The sequence below is a fragment of the Lactuca virosa genome, chromosome 1 (genome assembly GCF_052849685.1).
Source record: "Lactuca virosa cultivar CGN04683 chromosome 1, Lactuca_virosa_CGN04683_v6, whole genome shotgun sequence".
Classification (NCBI taxonomy): domain Eukaryota; kingdom Viridiplantae; phylum Streptophyta; class Magnoliopsida; order Asterales; family Asteraceae; genus Lactuca; species Lactuca virosa.
The window spans coordinates 11,128,304-11,145,835 of NC_136426.1; the positions used below are offsets into that span (position 1 = coordinate 11,128,304).

General features: G+C 33.1%; 1 protein-coding gene across 1 annotated transcript; it reads left to right on the forward strand.

Annotated features, from left to right (window-relative positions):
* Window positions 1-4,782: 4,782 nt before the first annotated feature.
* LOC145132449 (transcription factor TGA4-like) lies at window positions 4,783-9,455 on the forward strand. Its single transcript, XM_079067232.1, has 9 exons — window positions 4,783-5,196; window positions 5,903-6,087; window positions 7,180-7,251; window positions 7,752-7,811; window positions 7,889-7,966; window positions 8,074-8,134; window positions 8,256-8,527; window positions 8,715-8,942; window positions 9,074-9,455. Exons 2-9 carry the CDS (start codon window positions 5,926-5,928, stop codon window positions 9,227-9,229), a joined length of 1,089 nt encoding a protein of 362 aa, XP_078923358.1. The 5' UTR covers window positions 4,783-5,196; window positions 5,903-5,925; the 3' UTR covers window positions 9,230-9,455.
* The last annotated feature ends 8,077 nt before the right edge of the window (window positions 9,456-17,532 follow it).

Genomic DNA, 17,532 nt, shown 5'->3' on the forward strand with positions numbered 1-17,532 from the left:
TTTATAGGTGGTGTTATGATTAATTAATTTTAAAAAGTTTATTTGTTTAAGATTTTAATTCTATCATTGTAATTATTTAAAACATCAAATAATGTTTTTGTTTTTAAATGTAACAATATAAATTATATATATAATATTACTTTTAACTATTATTGTTGTAAGTTATTTAAAATAACTTATTTGGAAACTCTTAATTATTTTAATTTGGTTTCAGAAATTTAACTTTTTTAAAATTTATTTGATGAATATTTTTAGTTTCTTTGATTGGAATTATTTAAAACAACAAACATTGTTTTTGTTTTTAAAGATAACATTATAAATTTTCTATATAATATTACTTTTAATTATTCTTATTCTAAGTTGTTTTTAAGATACTTATTTGAGAAATGATTATAAAAAATATTTTCATGTTTTTTTTGTTGATTTGCGATTACAGTTTAGGTTTAACACTATAATTTATAACTTTTAACTATTTATAAAATAGTCTCTCGATTTTTTTCAAGTTTAACTAAAATTTTGATTTAAGTTAACCGTTTAACATTATATGAAATTAATAATTTAACTATTTTGCATAAAATCATAAACTCTACAAAAGTTGTGACTTTAAAATTACAATTGCTCACATAAAACAACATATCTAAACTAGTACGTTAACTATAATATGTTAAAAAATTAAAGTCATGGTTTTATAAATAGAAGTAAAATAAGATACTTTAATATTGTAGTGTAGTTAATTTTTTATTAGAATTTAGTTTTTGTATTAATTTAATATTATTAACCAATTTATATTATTTATTGGAAACAAATTGAAAAGTCATGAAGGTTTTAAATGCACGTGGTGCAAGTAAAAATGTCTATTTTATAAGTATATTACCATATGTTTACGTAAATTCATAGCTATTTTTTAAACTAGAATCGGTTATTTAACAATGGAATTTAAAATAATTAATAAATATCTTTTTAATGACAAACTTAATCTATTTTAAAGTATTTCAAACATGTAGAAAAGAATTTATATCATCCACAGTTAGAGAAGCATGAGGAAGTTTTGCTGGACGGTAATCCGGATGCATATTTGGGTGCAAAACTAAAATTCCTTAAAAATCAAATCAGGAACTGGAAGAGAAGAATAGATAAAGAAGAAGCACAGGAGATTTCCATAATCAAGAATAAGGTGGCGTGACTAGAAAAATTGGCAGAATCAAGACACTTAACAGACAATGAACTGGAATGTCGTGACCAGGGACTCCAAAAAATACTGGAACTAGAAAAATTGGCGGTGTTGGACCTGAATCAAAAATCACGAATCAAATGGATCGTGGAAGGAGACGAGAACACCAAATTCTTCCATGGTTTTATTAACAACAAGAATAAGAGAAATAGAATCAACGGGGTGATGATAAATGGTAGGTGGACATCTGATGCAAGGATGGTCAAGATGGAAGCTCAACAGTTCTTTCAGAATAAATTTAAGGAACAATGGGTCTGGAGGCGTAAACTCAGTAGCCCTCATTTCAAAACTTTATCCACGATGGAGGCTATAAAACTTGAAGCACCTTTTAGTCCGGAAGTAGTGAAAGTTGCAGTGTGGGCTTGTGGGAGTGAAAAGACCCCGGGGCCGGATGGATTCACCTTCAAATTCATAAAAACCTACTGGGGTATCATTAAAGATGATGTGATGAAATTTATCCTGCATTTTGATGAAAATGGTACAATTGCTCGAGGTTGCAATTCATCATTCATCACTCATCACACTAGCTCCAAAAGTAAAAGATCCATCATCATTATCGGACTACCATCCTATTAGCCTCATTGGATGCATGTATAAAATCATCTCGAAGATCCTTGCGATAAGACTCAAATATGTCATAGGCAGTGTCGTCAGTGATGTACAATCTGCATATGTAGAGGGTAGAAACATCTTGTATGGGCCTTTGGTAATAAATGAAATATATACGTGGGCAAAGAAAGTGAAAAAGACCCTGATGTTCAAATTAGACTTTGATAAAGCCTTTGACTCTATAAATTGGGAGTTCCTTGATTCCATTCAATACCAGATGGAATTCGGCAACAAATGGCGTCTTTGGATTCACGGCTGTCTTAAATCATCAAGAGCCTCGATAATAATAAATGGTTCGCCAACAGAAGAGTTCAAAATTTCAAAAGGAGTTCGGCAAGGAGACCCACTTTCCCCTTTTCTCTTTATCATTGCAATGGAAGGTCTTAATGTGGCTATGGAAGCAGCGAGAAAAAAAGGGATATTTATAGGAGTTCAAATCCCCAACGATAGTCCTATGATATCACATTTATTCTATGCCGATGATGCTTTCTTTGTGGGTGAATGGTCAAGATCAAATCTCAAAAACCTCGCTAGAATCCTAAAATGTTTTCACGCGTCATCGGGGCTTAAAGTTAACTTTTATAAATCCAAAGTCTTTGGAATTGGGGCCTCGGAACGAGAAACCTCGAATTGGGCCAATATTCATGGATGTGAAGCTGGTTCTTTTCCATTCGATTATTTGGGGGTCCCGGTGGGTGCAAATATGAACCTAATAAAAAAAACTAGAAGCCAATCATAGACAAATTCCATTCTAAACTGTCAACTTGGAAATCGAAATCACTCTCCTTTGATGGCAGACTAACGCTACCCAACTCGGTGGTTGGCAATCTTCCCACATACTTCTTCTCCCTATTCATGGCTCTTGTGGCAGTCACAGACGAACTAGAAAGCATTAGAATAAGGTTTCTATGGGGCGGAGATGAAAACAAAAAGAAAATTCATTAGGTATCCTTGGACAAAGTGGTCGCACCCAAATCAAAAGGCGGTCTTGGCGTGGGATCTATCCGTGAATTAAACATGAGTCTAATCGTAAAGTGGTGGTGGCGATTAAAGGATGAAGATGAGTCAATATGGGGTCAATTAATAAAAGGTATACATAATCTTCATAACAAACCACATGATCTTCTGTCTAATAGGAATTTACGTGGAGTATGGAATAACGTTATCTCGGTTAGAAAGGATCTCAACAAATTTGGAATGGATATTGGAGATGTGTTCAGACTGCAGATCAAATCTGGTGAGCATGTGTTGTTCTGGCTTGACAAATGGCTAGGCCCACAAAACCTAGAAAACAAATACCCAGCTTTGTACAAAGTTGAATCTAGAAAGAGATGCTTAGTTGTTGATCGGGTGGCTGACGGTAGAATCGTTAGACACTGGAAATCATGCCCAACAGATGCAGGTTTAAATGACGATCTTGCTAAGTTAAATGAAGAACTATCAGATATTCGTCTAGTAAACGGTGGTTATAGGTGGAGTTGCATAATTGATTTAGATGGAAAGTACACAGTGTGTAATATGAGGGAAAAAAATCGAACTTCTCTTACACCCTCTCCAACTCCTCCCAATCCTTAAATGGAGCAAGGAAGCGCCAAAAAGAGTAAATTGCTTCATTTGGTGAGCTATGCAAAATAGAATACCCTCGGCGGTAGCATTAGCTACACGTGGAATCAATGTGAATTCATTAAGTTGTGGTGCATGTATCAACGGGGAGGAAAATGCAGACCACATCCTGATGCAATGTCTGTTTGCTTGCATAGTAAGGGAGAAAGTGTTCCAATGGTGCGGCTTACAACCCATATATTTTAACTAGGTTAATGACTTACTAGTCTACGTGGAGTCTTGGGGCAATAGTCTCAAAAGGCGTAAACGTTTCCTCACCATATGTTATGGTGTATTATGGAATATATGGAAATACGATAACAACTGGGTGTTCAAAGCGATGTTCACCAACCCCACAAGAGGAGTGGAGATCGTCAAATCTACGCTGTTTTTTTGGATCAAGTGCAGGGGGATATAAATGTCGGCACATGGGATGATTGGCAGGTATCTCCTTTTGAAAATTTGTAATACCTTACCTCCTGTTTAGGCCTGGCAATGGAGCGGGTTTTGACACTGATCCGATTCAAACCCTTAAGAATTATATGGGTTTGGAGCATAGTTAACGACTCGTACCCGTTAACCCTTTTATTAAAAGGGTCGGGTATGGATCATCACCAATCTGATTCGTTTATAACCCGCCCCGGATAAATTTAGAAATATATGTTTATATTTTATCATGTCTAAAGTTTTATTTTAACTGTAATCGAAAGTCCAAAGGGAAAAAGCCAAAGGCCAAACTATTTTTACATAGGACTCGATGAGTCAACTTCTAGATTGTCTATTAACAAGAATTATGGTATTATTTCATTAATATTCTATCAAGCAATCATTAATTTCATTTATATATCAATAAAATCATTATCAATCGGAAGAAAGTTTGCAATTGCTATTCTCTATAACCGCATTTGACATTCAAAAATCAATGGGAAGTTACTACAATAGTGAATTTAATTCCAATCGAAAATCCTCGAGTATGTAATGTGTTTTCTAAATAAACATTTTTGTTTGATTATTCAAAAAACCTACGGGTTATGCGGCGGGTTTGAATATCTGTTGATTCGATGGATAAAGATATGAGTTTGATTATTCTAAACTCTGCGGGTTACGGAGCGGGTTTGGATTAGATTTTGAAATTTGTTAATCGAAATTTGATCAAGGTCGATTCGCTCCAAACCCGTCTCATTACGAGGTCTACTCCTTTTTTGTTATTTCTTTCTTTTTGGTTTTGTCAGACTACGTCTTCTTGCTAGTTTCTGGCTAGTCGGTTGGTTGCTTTTTTAATAAATTTGCTGTTTCCAAAAATCTAATAATATATCTTAGAAGTCCTTTGGTAATTAATAATATCTAATTAACGGTTATTTTTCCAAAAGTATTATTGCTTTAATAATTACAAAGCAATTTTATTATTGTACGATGATGTTAACTGTTTTGTATTTGTGATTCCACAAAGCTTAACCTTTTACTTATTGTAATTCAAATACCATTATTATTTTGATTATAAGTTTAGTGCTTAATTTGTCGATTTATTTATGTTGTCTGTTTCTTGGCCAACTGGGGGTGTCTTCTTGCTTTTGAACCCATGATGATCTTCCTTTTTCTCTTAAAATCATATGATTTGATGCCTTTTACCCAAACCCGCTTTACTTTTATTACTTGCTTTGGTGGGTTTAATTTCTTGTTTATAAAACCCCCCAAAAATTGTATCTTTTTGGTTTTGGAAGATTGTCCTTCAGCATTCAGCAGTTCATGAACAGGTTGGCCTCTCTCTCTCTCTCTCTCTCTCTCTCTCTCATCGTTTTCTTTTCTATCAATCAGTTTCTTGTGATATATAAGTTTTTCTGCTGCTTTTGATGTAATCTATGTGTTTTTCGCATATATATCAGAGGGTTTTGTGTGTGAAACTGTGTGTTTAATTTCTTGTTTTAAACTAAGTCTTCTGAATTTTATAAGCTGACTTTTTATTACTATGTGTGTATGTGATATGTTGAATTCTATATATGATGTGTTTTTTCTTAACGCAGTGGGCAGTAGCATGAGTTGTGATGCAATGATTATTCTTCAGAATTGAAATCCTAATTTGTTTGCTAGATACCTTCGTATATGAATCAACTTTTTGACTTCTACAGTCACAAATAAGCAACCACTGAACTTCGAAACTAATAAAAAAACATATTTCTCTTGAAAAAAAATTGTTTGTTGATTTATTTATTTATTTTTTTAAAAAAAAACTATAAAAAAATAATCATTTTGTTAACTTTGAATTTGAGAAAAATAAATACTTGAACTTCAATAATCAAGAATGGAAATAGGAATAAAAAAGTGTTCATCTTCTGTTCCTGGAAGTCTATGTTCCACTATGTTCATGTTTTGAAGTTTATAAATATTGGTGTTTTGATCGAGTTGAGTATACTCAAGAATTGATGATTTTCTCATTCTTAATCTTAATTGCTATATATTTAGGGCTTTATTTACTGACGTAGAAAATGGCATCCACATCCACGCAATTTGCTACTTCGAGAAGGATGGGCATATTCGAGCCACTTCACCATATCGGAATGTGGGACGACGACACTACTAATTTTGGATGCGATATTGTAACCCCAAACACCGCCTCCTCCTCTATGATCAATAGGCTACCCAACAAGGTGGACTTTATCTCTCTATGCTTAGCCTACAAGTTATATATATATTAAATATGAAATTTTAACAATTTGAAAAGTTTGAATTTTTAAGAAAAATGAGAAAAAATTTGAATTATTAAAATTAATGAAGCTTTAATGTATTGAATACATTACATATATAAACATTTTCTAATAAATATCTTACATATATATTACCTTACATATTAAATATGAAATTTTAATTTAATAAAATGAAAAATACAATAAAATGACAAGTGGAAAATAGAAAATTTAAAAATTTTAGAAAATGTCATGTGTCCAAATGAAGGAGAATAAGACATGTGGCAAAAAAACCTTCATTTATTAAAGTATATATATATAGGGCCCACTCAACGAACACGGATGAAATGTGTGTTTGGGAAAAACTCTTTATTAAACAATACATTTTCATGGAATAAGACAACTTATATGTTATTGTACATATATATGTCTATACCATTATTTAAGGTACTAGATCTACATAAATAATGTTTAAAAAGGAGATTCCAATTTGAACACATCTGGCATATTAAGATAAACATATGTGTCGTTGGCATGTTAATTTGGAAGAACTCTGTTTTAATTAACACTGTTCACTGAATGAATCATAATATTTTAAGTAAACTCCACAAGTGGTTTATGTTAGCTTGCAAAAAGTTATGGATAACTTCAAAATCTTTTTAACTTTGGTCCATTAAATATTTGTTTTGCCTTTTTAACTTTTTTTTTTACCATATTAACTTTAACATTTCTTTTATTTGAATAATTAACCCACCCTCCACTACTATACCCTCCCCCCCACACACACACTAATCATGCCGGAAATCCTTTGACTCTTTACCAACATTGTAAAATTAAAAGGATAAAACAGTCATTTCAAGTTTTCCAAAATCAAAATCACAAAAGGTGCATATTTGAATACTAATGCAAGTTGAAATTTTTTGAACCCCTTCTATAGGATTTTTGGAATCCACTGAGGACTAATTTTGAAGTTTACTCTAGTAATTCTATACAAATATAAGGACCATGTTAACATATACATCTCCATTCTAACATATAAAGTTTCGATACTTTTAGACGGATTACATTTCGCAGGAGTCGATAGGACCTTCATCCGATAATGAAGCAGCCAAAAACATGTCTGATAAGGTGATATATTCCTTCATTTTCTCCTCTTGTTATTGTTATATATGTGTGTACATAAGCTATATATACACACACAGGGGCGGAGCTTTACTAGGGCGAGGGGCCCCCCTTGATTATATATATATATATATATATATATATATATATATATATATATATATATATATATATATAGGGCGCGGAGCTTTATTAAGGCAAGGGGGCTGTGCCACCCCCCCCCCCCCCCCCCCTTTGATTTTTTGGTTATAGAAGTAGCCCCTATATATTAGTTTTATACATATTATACCTAAAAATATAAAATTTTGGCCTATATATTAGTTTTATACATATTATGCCTAAAAATATAAAATTTTGGTTGTGGCCCCCCTCTCACCGTTTTTTATACATATTATATTTCCACCCCAAATATATATATATATATATATATATATATATATATATATATATATATATTGAAGCTCCGCGCCTGTATATATATTCACTTGCGATGTAACTACGTACAGTTGCAAAGAAGGCTAGCGCAAAACCGTGAAGCTGCACGTAAAAGCCGTTTGAGGAAAAAGGTTTGTCCAAAACATTCACTTTGAGTGTGTTACATTTGGATCTTCAACTTCTATTTTTTTCTACATTGTCTCCATAGGCCTACGTTCAACAATTGGAAACTGGTCGTTTAAAGTTGGCGCAGTTGGAGCAGGAGCTCGAGAGAGCTCGACAGCAGGTGAACCAAAATTTCACGCAAAAAGACTTTCCTCTTTTGCTTCTTTAATTATAATCTTTTGGTCATTCATTTCCATGAACTCTTGGTGGTTGTTTGATTGATTGCAGCGTGTGTACGGTGGTTTACTGAATACAAGCAATGGTCTGTTACCTAATAATGTCAATCCAGGTACATGACTTAATTATGTTGTACATGAGTACGTACAATCCATTAATGGATCGTCTATTAAATTAATCCAAGTAAAATTAAGGTTTTAATTAATCTGGACTACTAATTGTAATTGGTATAGGTATCGCTGCATTTGAGATGGCATATGATTTGTGGGTTGCCGAGCAACAAAAAAAGGACAATGAACTTAAAGACGTGTTGCAAAGTCATGTAAGCGAATTAGAGCTTCGTATATTCGTAGACAGTGGCTTGAACCACTACTATGAGCTTTTCCAATTGAAAGCTAATGCTGCAAAAGCTGATGTGTTTTATACGATGAATGGGTTGTGGAGAACGCCCCTCGAAAGGTTCTTTCAGTGGCTTGGAGGTCCACGACCATCAGAGCTCCTATACGTAAGACCTTGTTACTAGTTTCTACCCAAAAAAAATCACAATTCACTTTTGGACGTATATATAGAGCTCCAAAAATACCCTTTTGTAGCTTATATTATAGCATGGAAAATATAAGAGGGCATAATATACAGCGATTATTAATTATGACACATTGTTTTTTGTTCTTTTCTCATGTATGGGTATGTAGATACTATTGCCACAACTTGAGCCTTTATCGGATGCACAACTGATGAGCGTCTCGACTCTGAAACACTCTTGTAAACAAGCCGAGGATGCATTGAGTCTAGGAATGGAAAAGCTTCAACAGAACCTTGCTCAGGGTATCACTATCGACATAACTGGAGTTGGAAGTTACAATGCACAAATGACTTTAGCTATGGAGAGGCTTGAAGGAATCGAGAATTTCTTGAACCAGGTAATTAATTAAATAATGCTACCTTAATTAGACGTTACATTCAACTCACATGAGATTTTTAAAGTCAAATATTAAAAGTAGTTACAACTTTTTGTGCTCCGCTTACAATGAAAGCAATCGCATGCATGCAGGCGGATCACCTACGACAACAAGTGTTGCAACAAATGTCTCGAATCTTAACCGCACATCAAGCTGCAAGAGGGTTGCTCGCATTAGGGGAGTACTTTCAACGCCTCCGTGCACTAAATTCCCTTTGGTCAGCCCGTTTTCGTGAGCCCACCAGCTAAAAGTATTAGAATCACTTCATTTAATTTGGTGAACCAGTCTTCATGAGACTTTGAGCTACAACAAACCTCACTTTCGCCACCAAGTCATCGAAGAAGCTTTGAGCTAGCTTTGAGATCACCTTTCACAAAGGTTTCCGATATTACAAGTATATATGATTTATGTGATCGGATATAATACTCATTTTACCAATTTATATTGTCCAAAAGCATATATGTTTTTATGGTTGCTTGAGAATGTAGATATAAAACATGATGTTGTGCATATATGCAAGAGGCTGAGTTTTCCTAGGTTGTTTTGAATTTCTAAGGGAGGAAGGAGTCCATCCCTCCCAACCCACTAAACCCACTGCCACATCAGCTTTTCTTTCTTCTCTCTTTTCCATCTTTCCGAACCCACAACATATGGAAACCCTATCTTTCTCAACCCACTCAACCCACTTGTCACATCATTATTTTTTATTTAATTAAATTAAAAAATATTACATAAAATAAAACATAATATTTTTTTCTAAAAATTATTTTTTGCTAATTTGAAACCAAAAAAAAGAAAAAAAAAATCTAAAACGACATGAATTGTAATGACTAGCTGCTTTTTGTCTAGTTACCTAGGAAACAAAAGTAATGAAAGAAAAAGAAATAAGAGAAAAAAAATGAAAGAAAAAAGGTCACGGATCCTTTTGTGTTTTTTATTTCTTTGAAAATTAAATGAAAGGCACGTGCATAGAAAATGCCAAATAGAGACATGCAAAGTAAACAAAATTTCTAGCGGGTTCTATAAGCTGCTGATATCAATTATTTCATAGCCCACTTAACCCAATTGCATTCACGGTATCATGACCAGGAAGTATCGCCGGTACCACCTCAAAAAACTACATCGACTCCCTCCTCCCTAAGTCTAATATTATGGTATTGTCCGCATCATTTTCGAATTTAAAAAGGGTTGCATGCATTCTAGAACTCTTGAAAGCATAAAATTTACTCTTATAACATTAAAACATATTTAATTTTGATGCATATATAAAAATTATTCAAAACAATTTAAATTGTTTAAAACTATACAAGGTTAATCACAATCAATATAAAGACATATTTATCAAATAAGTCTCAAAAGTTTTTTTAGGGGTGATATAAAACCGAAGATCGAACGGTAGCTAATTTAACCGATATAACCGAACCATTATTAAAAATAATGATTTGGTTTCTGATTTCTATTAACCAAATGCAAATGGTTCAGTTTTGGTTTTATTTTAAAATTGTCCCATAAAAAACCGAACCAAACCATTATATTTAATATATATATATATATATATATATATATATATATATATATATATATATATATAAAACATGTAAAAATACCACCAAATGTGTTATATAATAACTAACTATAGCGGAAGCCCTGGTGTGCCAATCGCACGGGTTTGAGTGGATTTGGATGAAATTTGTTACGAAATGATTGATATATGTACACTATTGAAGGACAACAATGGAGAAATATGTGACTTATGGCATGCTATCAACAACCCTTTTATATCTAGATTCCAGATCTATACTCCATTCGCGTATCTAAATTTCGACAACTCTTCTCTCTTCTCCGATGGTGATAAACGGTGGTTGCAAAAGCTGAGAAAGAAGATAGGACACAAATCTAGGGTTTCGATTCTACATCCCAGTCCTTCTGGATTTTGCATCGATGTAGGGATTTCATAACTGATTTTAGGTTTTGGGACTTCATCTCGTAAATCAGTGTTGATTAAAGGTTTTAGATTAGGATTTGGTGTTGATTATAGGTACTAGATTCTGGTTCTAGTATCAAATTTGGGTTTGAGTTTTAAATTTTGGTTATAGTATCAAATTTGATGTTGACAGGTGGTGGTTGGTGAAGGTGCCTACGGTGAAAGAAGATGGTTGTCGATGATTAGTAGGAGATAGTTGCCCGAATTGAGAAAGAAGACAGGGAATAAAGAGAAAATGAGAGAGAGATAGAGAGAGATGAAAATGATATAAGTTTTTAAAATTTATAATTAATCTAATTTAATTGATAAGTTATAAATAAGTGAAAAAATATAAAAAATGGCAATGTAGTCTTTTAAAAAGAAACGAGGGACTAAAATGATAAATTTAAAAGAAACGGGGGACTAAAAATGTTTTGGGGCATTTAAACCGAAACCACAAACGGCTAACAGCGATAGGCACTAACCATGCAAGGAAATGGAAACACATGGACGGTCCGAATTAATTTTTAAAAATACGGACTAAACTGCTTTTTGGTACCTAGCCAAGGGACATTCATGTAATTTACTTTTATATATATATATATATATATATATATATATATATATATATATATATATATATATATATATATATATATATATATATATATAAACTAATTATATTTCTTAAATAAGGAATTGAATTAAAATAGAATAGAAGATACACAAACCCGAATACATCATGTCACAAAGTATCAGTCGTGCTACGAATTTGATTAATCGATTCTAAACCGATTTCCACTATAAGAAAATTTTGATTTTGATTTTGTTACGGAAAATTATGTTGGAAAAAATTGAAATTTTATAGCTAAATCTGAATAACTACTAATTTTTTTTACACAATTTGTTAATGAGACTCTGTACCTATATTTCTTTTAGCAAAACTTTGGCTACGTAATTATAACATCATAGTAAATTTCATAGCAAATTTTATGTAGCAATTGTTTCATAGGAAATTCTGTAACAATTGATTCGTATCATTATTCAATAAAATTAAATTAGTCAGTTGAGTTTGATCATTTCTTTGTGATTTGAGCTTTGAGTTTTATGTTATGAATGCATTTATAGTTTTATAGTTGTCAATTGTCTGGACGAGTTAATTAGAAGACTATATTAGATGGTACCTCCGGTCATGAAGTATATGTCTAGCCAAGATGTCATTAGGAATGTGATTTTTTTACTCTTCCTTCGGTTAGTAAGATGTAGGGTAAATCATATGGTTTTTTCTATAGATCTATGACCTAAAGACCGTATTTCTATATTGAGCAAGGTATGGGGAAACCCGTAAGGCTTCAATGAGTATAATTACGATTATGTTTGAGTTATTGTTTTTGTTACGTGACGCTTGATGTGACATCCCCAAATTTACAGTCATTTTAAAATTTGTATTTCTGCTTATTTTAAAAGAGAGTATTTCTTTTATTACAAAATTGGTCCCAAAAATATTATTTCAATGTGAGATAATATTAACATTAAATATTTCGGAAGAAACGTTCGATATTGATATCTTTTCAAAACTTGGGATGTTATAACTAATACAAAACATAAGCATAAATAGACCTTACATTAGTTTATACTAATGATCTACATCCCCTTTAATCTCTCAGTGCAATGTGTCTTCACATCGATACCTGTGATACAAATAAGCTGAGTGGGTTAGGTTGGGAAACCTGGTGAGATACATAGAGTTTCAACCCACAATAATATAGGTAATTGATTTATTCACATATTTAATGTCAAATAATTAACCCAAATACCCATCCCTGTTTTTTTATTTATTCCTTTCTAAGAAATTATCCTAGGGACTATCACCTACATCGCCTTTACCTATCATCGCCTACATCGCATTTTCTTATATGTTTGTTTTTAAGGAGTTTTCTTAAGGATCATCGCCTACATCGCATAGATAGTATTGTTTTAGGGATTACTCCCCCAATACGTGTCCAAAAAAGGTTAGAGTATCATCGCATGAATACGTAGTTACTATGTCGCCTAAACTCCTAATTCATCACCTACAGGTTACGGGCATGCCGGTGTTTCCACATGACATTTTTAGATTAGTCATTGGTCGCCATCTATACTATGGTAGATGAGTACATCTCAACATCGCAAGTCAAGGTCAGGGCATCTCCAAGTCATCTCCTATTTATCATTACCTATCTACAATCACATATCTATCATTTCTTATCTACCATCCCCTATCACTACCCAATACATATTTATAAGTTTATAATACTTATATGATTAAATCGATTTGAATGTCATCTCATATTATTTTATCTAACACATAACATTTTCGGCACAAATAATAAGCACATAAAGCATGAAATTATCTAGATACTTCATATCTATATGTAAGATGAAAGTAACTATGCACTCACTTGATAAAAGTGGACGACTGACGATTTCGGCAGCGCTTCGCTTCGTAATTTCAAAAGACCTAGACGCATAAAGTACTAAGCCTTAGTTTAGTTTCGTAATCCTAGTGACTATGATAATTATAGTCTAGATTCCCACTAATCCTAATGTCCACATCAAGATCTATAAAGTAAGGATCAACTAGGCACGACAGTTGGGAGGCAGGATCATTTCGGCGTGTAGCCTTTCTAAAATCCAACAACCAAGCTAACGTGACCATTCTAGACATCTCTCCTATAAGTAGATCAATAAGTATTATGACTTGGAATCACTGATAAATCTTATTTATTGGTTCATAATAACGACTTATAACAATAAATATAAGTTACACTGAATACAAAAGAGTGTAGCTTAACTTACAGATGTTTTAGTGGAAACCGGGAAAACGTGCAGACAAAATCTTAACCCGAACTCTTCTATTTGTTGGACTCCTAGCCACTCCAAAATTTAGCTAAAATACTCTAGTTATCTTAAGAAAATCAAACTCAATAAAGGAAGATCTCCAGAGAGTTTATGGGCAAGTTGTGAGGGAAAATGAGCATGTTTTCACAACTATATATAGAAAAAGGAAGGAGGTGCGCCGCGCACAATGCTGGTATGTCCTCCTTTTCCTAGTGCCACATGTTGCTGCCTAATTGCTCCGCGTCATTTCTTCTAGAACTTCGCCATGTGTCACCTTCTTATGGCGCCACATGTCCAAATCATGTGGTGTCATGTCACCTAAACCCTTGCAGAAGTGGGCAGCCGACCATGCCACATGGCGCCCTCTCGTGGTGCCACGTCATCAACACGTGTGGCACACTTCGCGCACACAGTTTTTTCATATTCTTGAAATGGCTCATACGAGCTTCTTTTTTGATGTTATTTATATCCCCAGAAATCTCTCAACGAGATCTACAACTTTCCTTTAGACCTCAATAGGTAATTCTCATTCTATCAAGAATTTATATTTTTGATAGACTTAGGTTGTCAGAGATCGCTACAGAAAGCATAACTCCTATATACAAACTTCATTCTCGATGTTATTTATATCAGTGAACTCTTATTAATGAGATCTTCAACTCTCGTTTAGATTGTTTTTCCTAACAATCAACTGTTTTTAATTTCGGTTTTTGTGCCCGCACTACTACATTGGAACTTCGAAAAATAATAACTTCCTATTATGAAGTCAGATTTGGATGCTCTCTATATGCACGCTCTCGGTTTAACGACTACTACAAATTCGTTTCGATATCTTAGGTTAAAAAGTGATTTATCAAAAATTCACTTTTTACGATACGTAGAGTCGTGTCGGTTTAATCGCGAAACTTCGAAGAAGCATAACTTCTTCGTACGAAGTTGGATTTCAGTGTTCTTTATATGTATGGAATCCTTGTCACATATATACTATAAATTGGTTAAGATTATTTATCCTAAATTATATTCTATAAAAATGTCATTTTTATAGCCTATTCTATTTTAATTGACTAGCCCGAATATATGAGTGTTACACTTAAGTCATGTTAAATCTTATCACTTGTTACTATATTGTTGAGTCTAGAGGCTCGTATTTTTATACACTAAAAGATATGGGAGAACCTGTAAGTTTTCTTTGGTTGTATTCAATTTAAGCTCATGCAATCAATTTTGTTTATTTTACATCAAGTTTGTTTGGGACTTAGTTTTACTGAGATGTGTACGATTATGCATTATGTATTTTATATTTTTGTATGAAGTTTGATTTGTGTATAATTTATATTGAAAGTTTAAACATGCTTTGTAATCATATCACATTGCATAAAGTTTGAAATAAGCTAAAGTTTTATCAAGTATTTTGGAAAATACAAAGTATAAGTTAAATAAAAGATCATTTCAAATGTTTGATTATTTGATGAGTTTAAACTAATGTAGCTCATGAGATTTCCATTCTTACGATCACTATTTTTAAGTCTCATGTATCTTGGGAATCAAAAAGCAAGACTTAGAAGTATTGGTTCTAGAAATGGACTCTTTTAGAAATTATAAATGGAACTAGCTTTGTTTGGTAATTACCTTAACTATTGTTATTTCATGGTAAATTGTCACCCCATGCTTTTGTATTTGTTTTATAACAAGTGTTTTTGTTAAAGCACATGTATAACAACACAAAAATACTAAATAAAAAAAATTCATTTTAGATCAACCAAAAACATTCATTCGTTTGTTTCAAAAGACAAGCACGGTAAAAGTATTCTCAAAACATCAGCATAAAATCATAACAATCAATGCAAAATAAATCTCCAGGTGATGCAGTATGATCAAGTCGGGCCCTTCCCTTTGGAACCAGAAGTACCTAAAAACATTTAAAACATAAACTGTAAGCACAAAGCTTAGGGAGTTACCTAAAATACCACATACCATACATATTAGTGGGCCTAGCCCAACTAAGCTTAGGGGTGTATTTCAATCCATCAGAATGCTATGATCCAACCATAATCTTACAATCACTTCCATTGCTAAAACCTAACTGTAGTCTTTTCTGCCATGATCCAACCATGGTCTACCATACAGGTGTTGTGATTCAACCACAGTCTTTCATACAAGTGCTATGATCCAACCACAATCTTTCATGCAAGACTCACAAAGACAATCTAGCATCCTACACAGTATAATGAGAAGACTCGCCTCACACTTGCAATCAAACAACCATCGCTCAAAATTTTTATAAATCGGTGCTATAATACCTAAGGTCAAACCTTAGTCCACACTCTAAGACTATCAATTTGACCAAAAGTCAATGGTCCAAGTCAACGTTAGTGGATGATTTCGCAGTGGTACCGTTGGAGGATATTCAGGTAGACGACCGCCTGAATTATATTGAGAGACCGGTAGCGATTTTTTACCGAAAAATGAAAGCCTTGAGGAACAGGGCCGGCCCTAGAGGGAGGGCAAGTTGGGTGACCGCCCCGGGCCTCGCCAAATCTCGGGGCCCCTAAATTTTGTAGATTACTATATATGTGGTTTTAGATAATATATAATATATTAGCGAAAATGAATCAAAGGTACTTGCAGTTGGGATGGTTAATCCCCTGTAGACATTAAAGCTGATATAAGATGCCCGTGTTCGATCCTTAGCTTGTAAAGTTTTTAAAATTTTTACATTTTTCAGTCAGTTTACATATTTTTTTTGCGCGTCTGCTACTCGTAAGCGGGAAAAAAGGAAAAGACCCTCACAGCCTCTTAAATCTCCCAGTTCTCCTCCCACCTCCTAAAGCACTTCTCGTTCTCAAGAAGCAATTGTCAAAACGATAGGGAGAATACGCCTCTTAATTTTTGATTTTGAAAGCACCTCTGATTTCTGGTTTCTGAAATGGATTAAGTCGATATCAGCCTAAAGGTAATTTATTGCTTTTCTTTTTCCATTTTCTTAGTTTTTCCATAGCTCCAGATTTAAGTTTCGATTTCTGATTTTGAGTCTGATTATGCCTCTTATTTCTGAAATGGGTTGCGTATATCAACCAAAAAGTAATGTATTGCTTATCTAGTTATATTTTCCAATTTTCTTTGTTTATCGATTTATACATTCCATTTAGGTTCTTTTGCACAAGCTTATTTGATTATTTCCCTCCAAAAAATTTAGGTTCTTTTGAACAAGCTTCTTTCCTAGAGAAAAAATATGTGATTTTAGTTGTCTGTTAAGTGTTTGATGAAATGTCATAATGAAATCTATTCTATTAATAAAATGCCATGTTTTTATTATTTGTTATTGATTTTGTTACATAAATAACATGTAACTATTTTCAACAGGTAAACCAACAGTCAACCCATCAAGCAGGAAAAGGAAATCCCAAGTAAGTGGAGGAGAAAGGTTTGTAATTTATTATCGAGTCACAACTCGTAAGAACCTTTAGGTACTCTTACAACTCTCCCCATAAATAGTATAAATCTATATAGTCTATTAATTCTTTGTTATGTGCAAAAAAACATAGATTAATATTTACTTATCTTGTGCTTGGTCCTCTCTTTCAGTGGTGGAATAATATAAGATTAAAGGATAATTTTTAGTACTTGAAAAGGTGATATTTTGGGGTCCTAAAATTCTTAGTATTAGAAAGGTAACCATTCATTGGTGCATCAACAAATAAACCATTA

Bases quoted from the DNA above. Each gene is read 5' to 3' on its own strand.
- LOC145132449 (XM_079067232.1), top strand. From the start codon at position 5,926: ATGGCATCCACATCCACGCAATTTGCTACTTCGAGAAGGATGGGCATA. The intron at 6,088-7,179 runs GTGGACTTTATC...CGATACTTTTAG, and splicing joins TCAATAGGCTACCCAACAAG to ACGGATTACATTTCGCAGGA. The intron at 8,135-8,255 runs GTACATGACTTA...TAATTGGTATAG, and splicing joins ACCTAATAATGTCAATCCAG to GTATCGCTGCATTTGAGATG.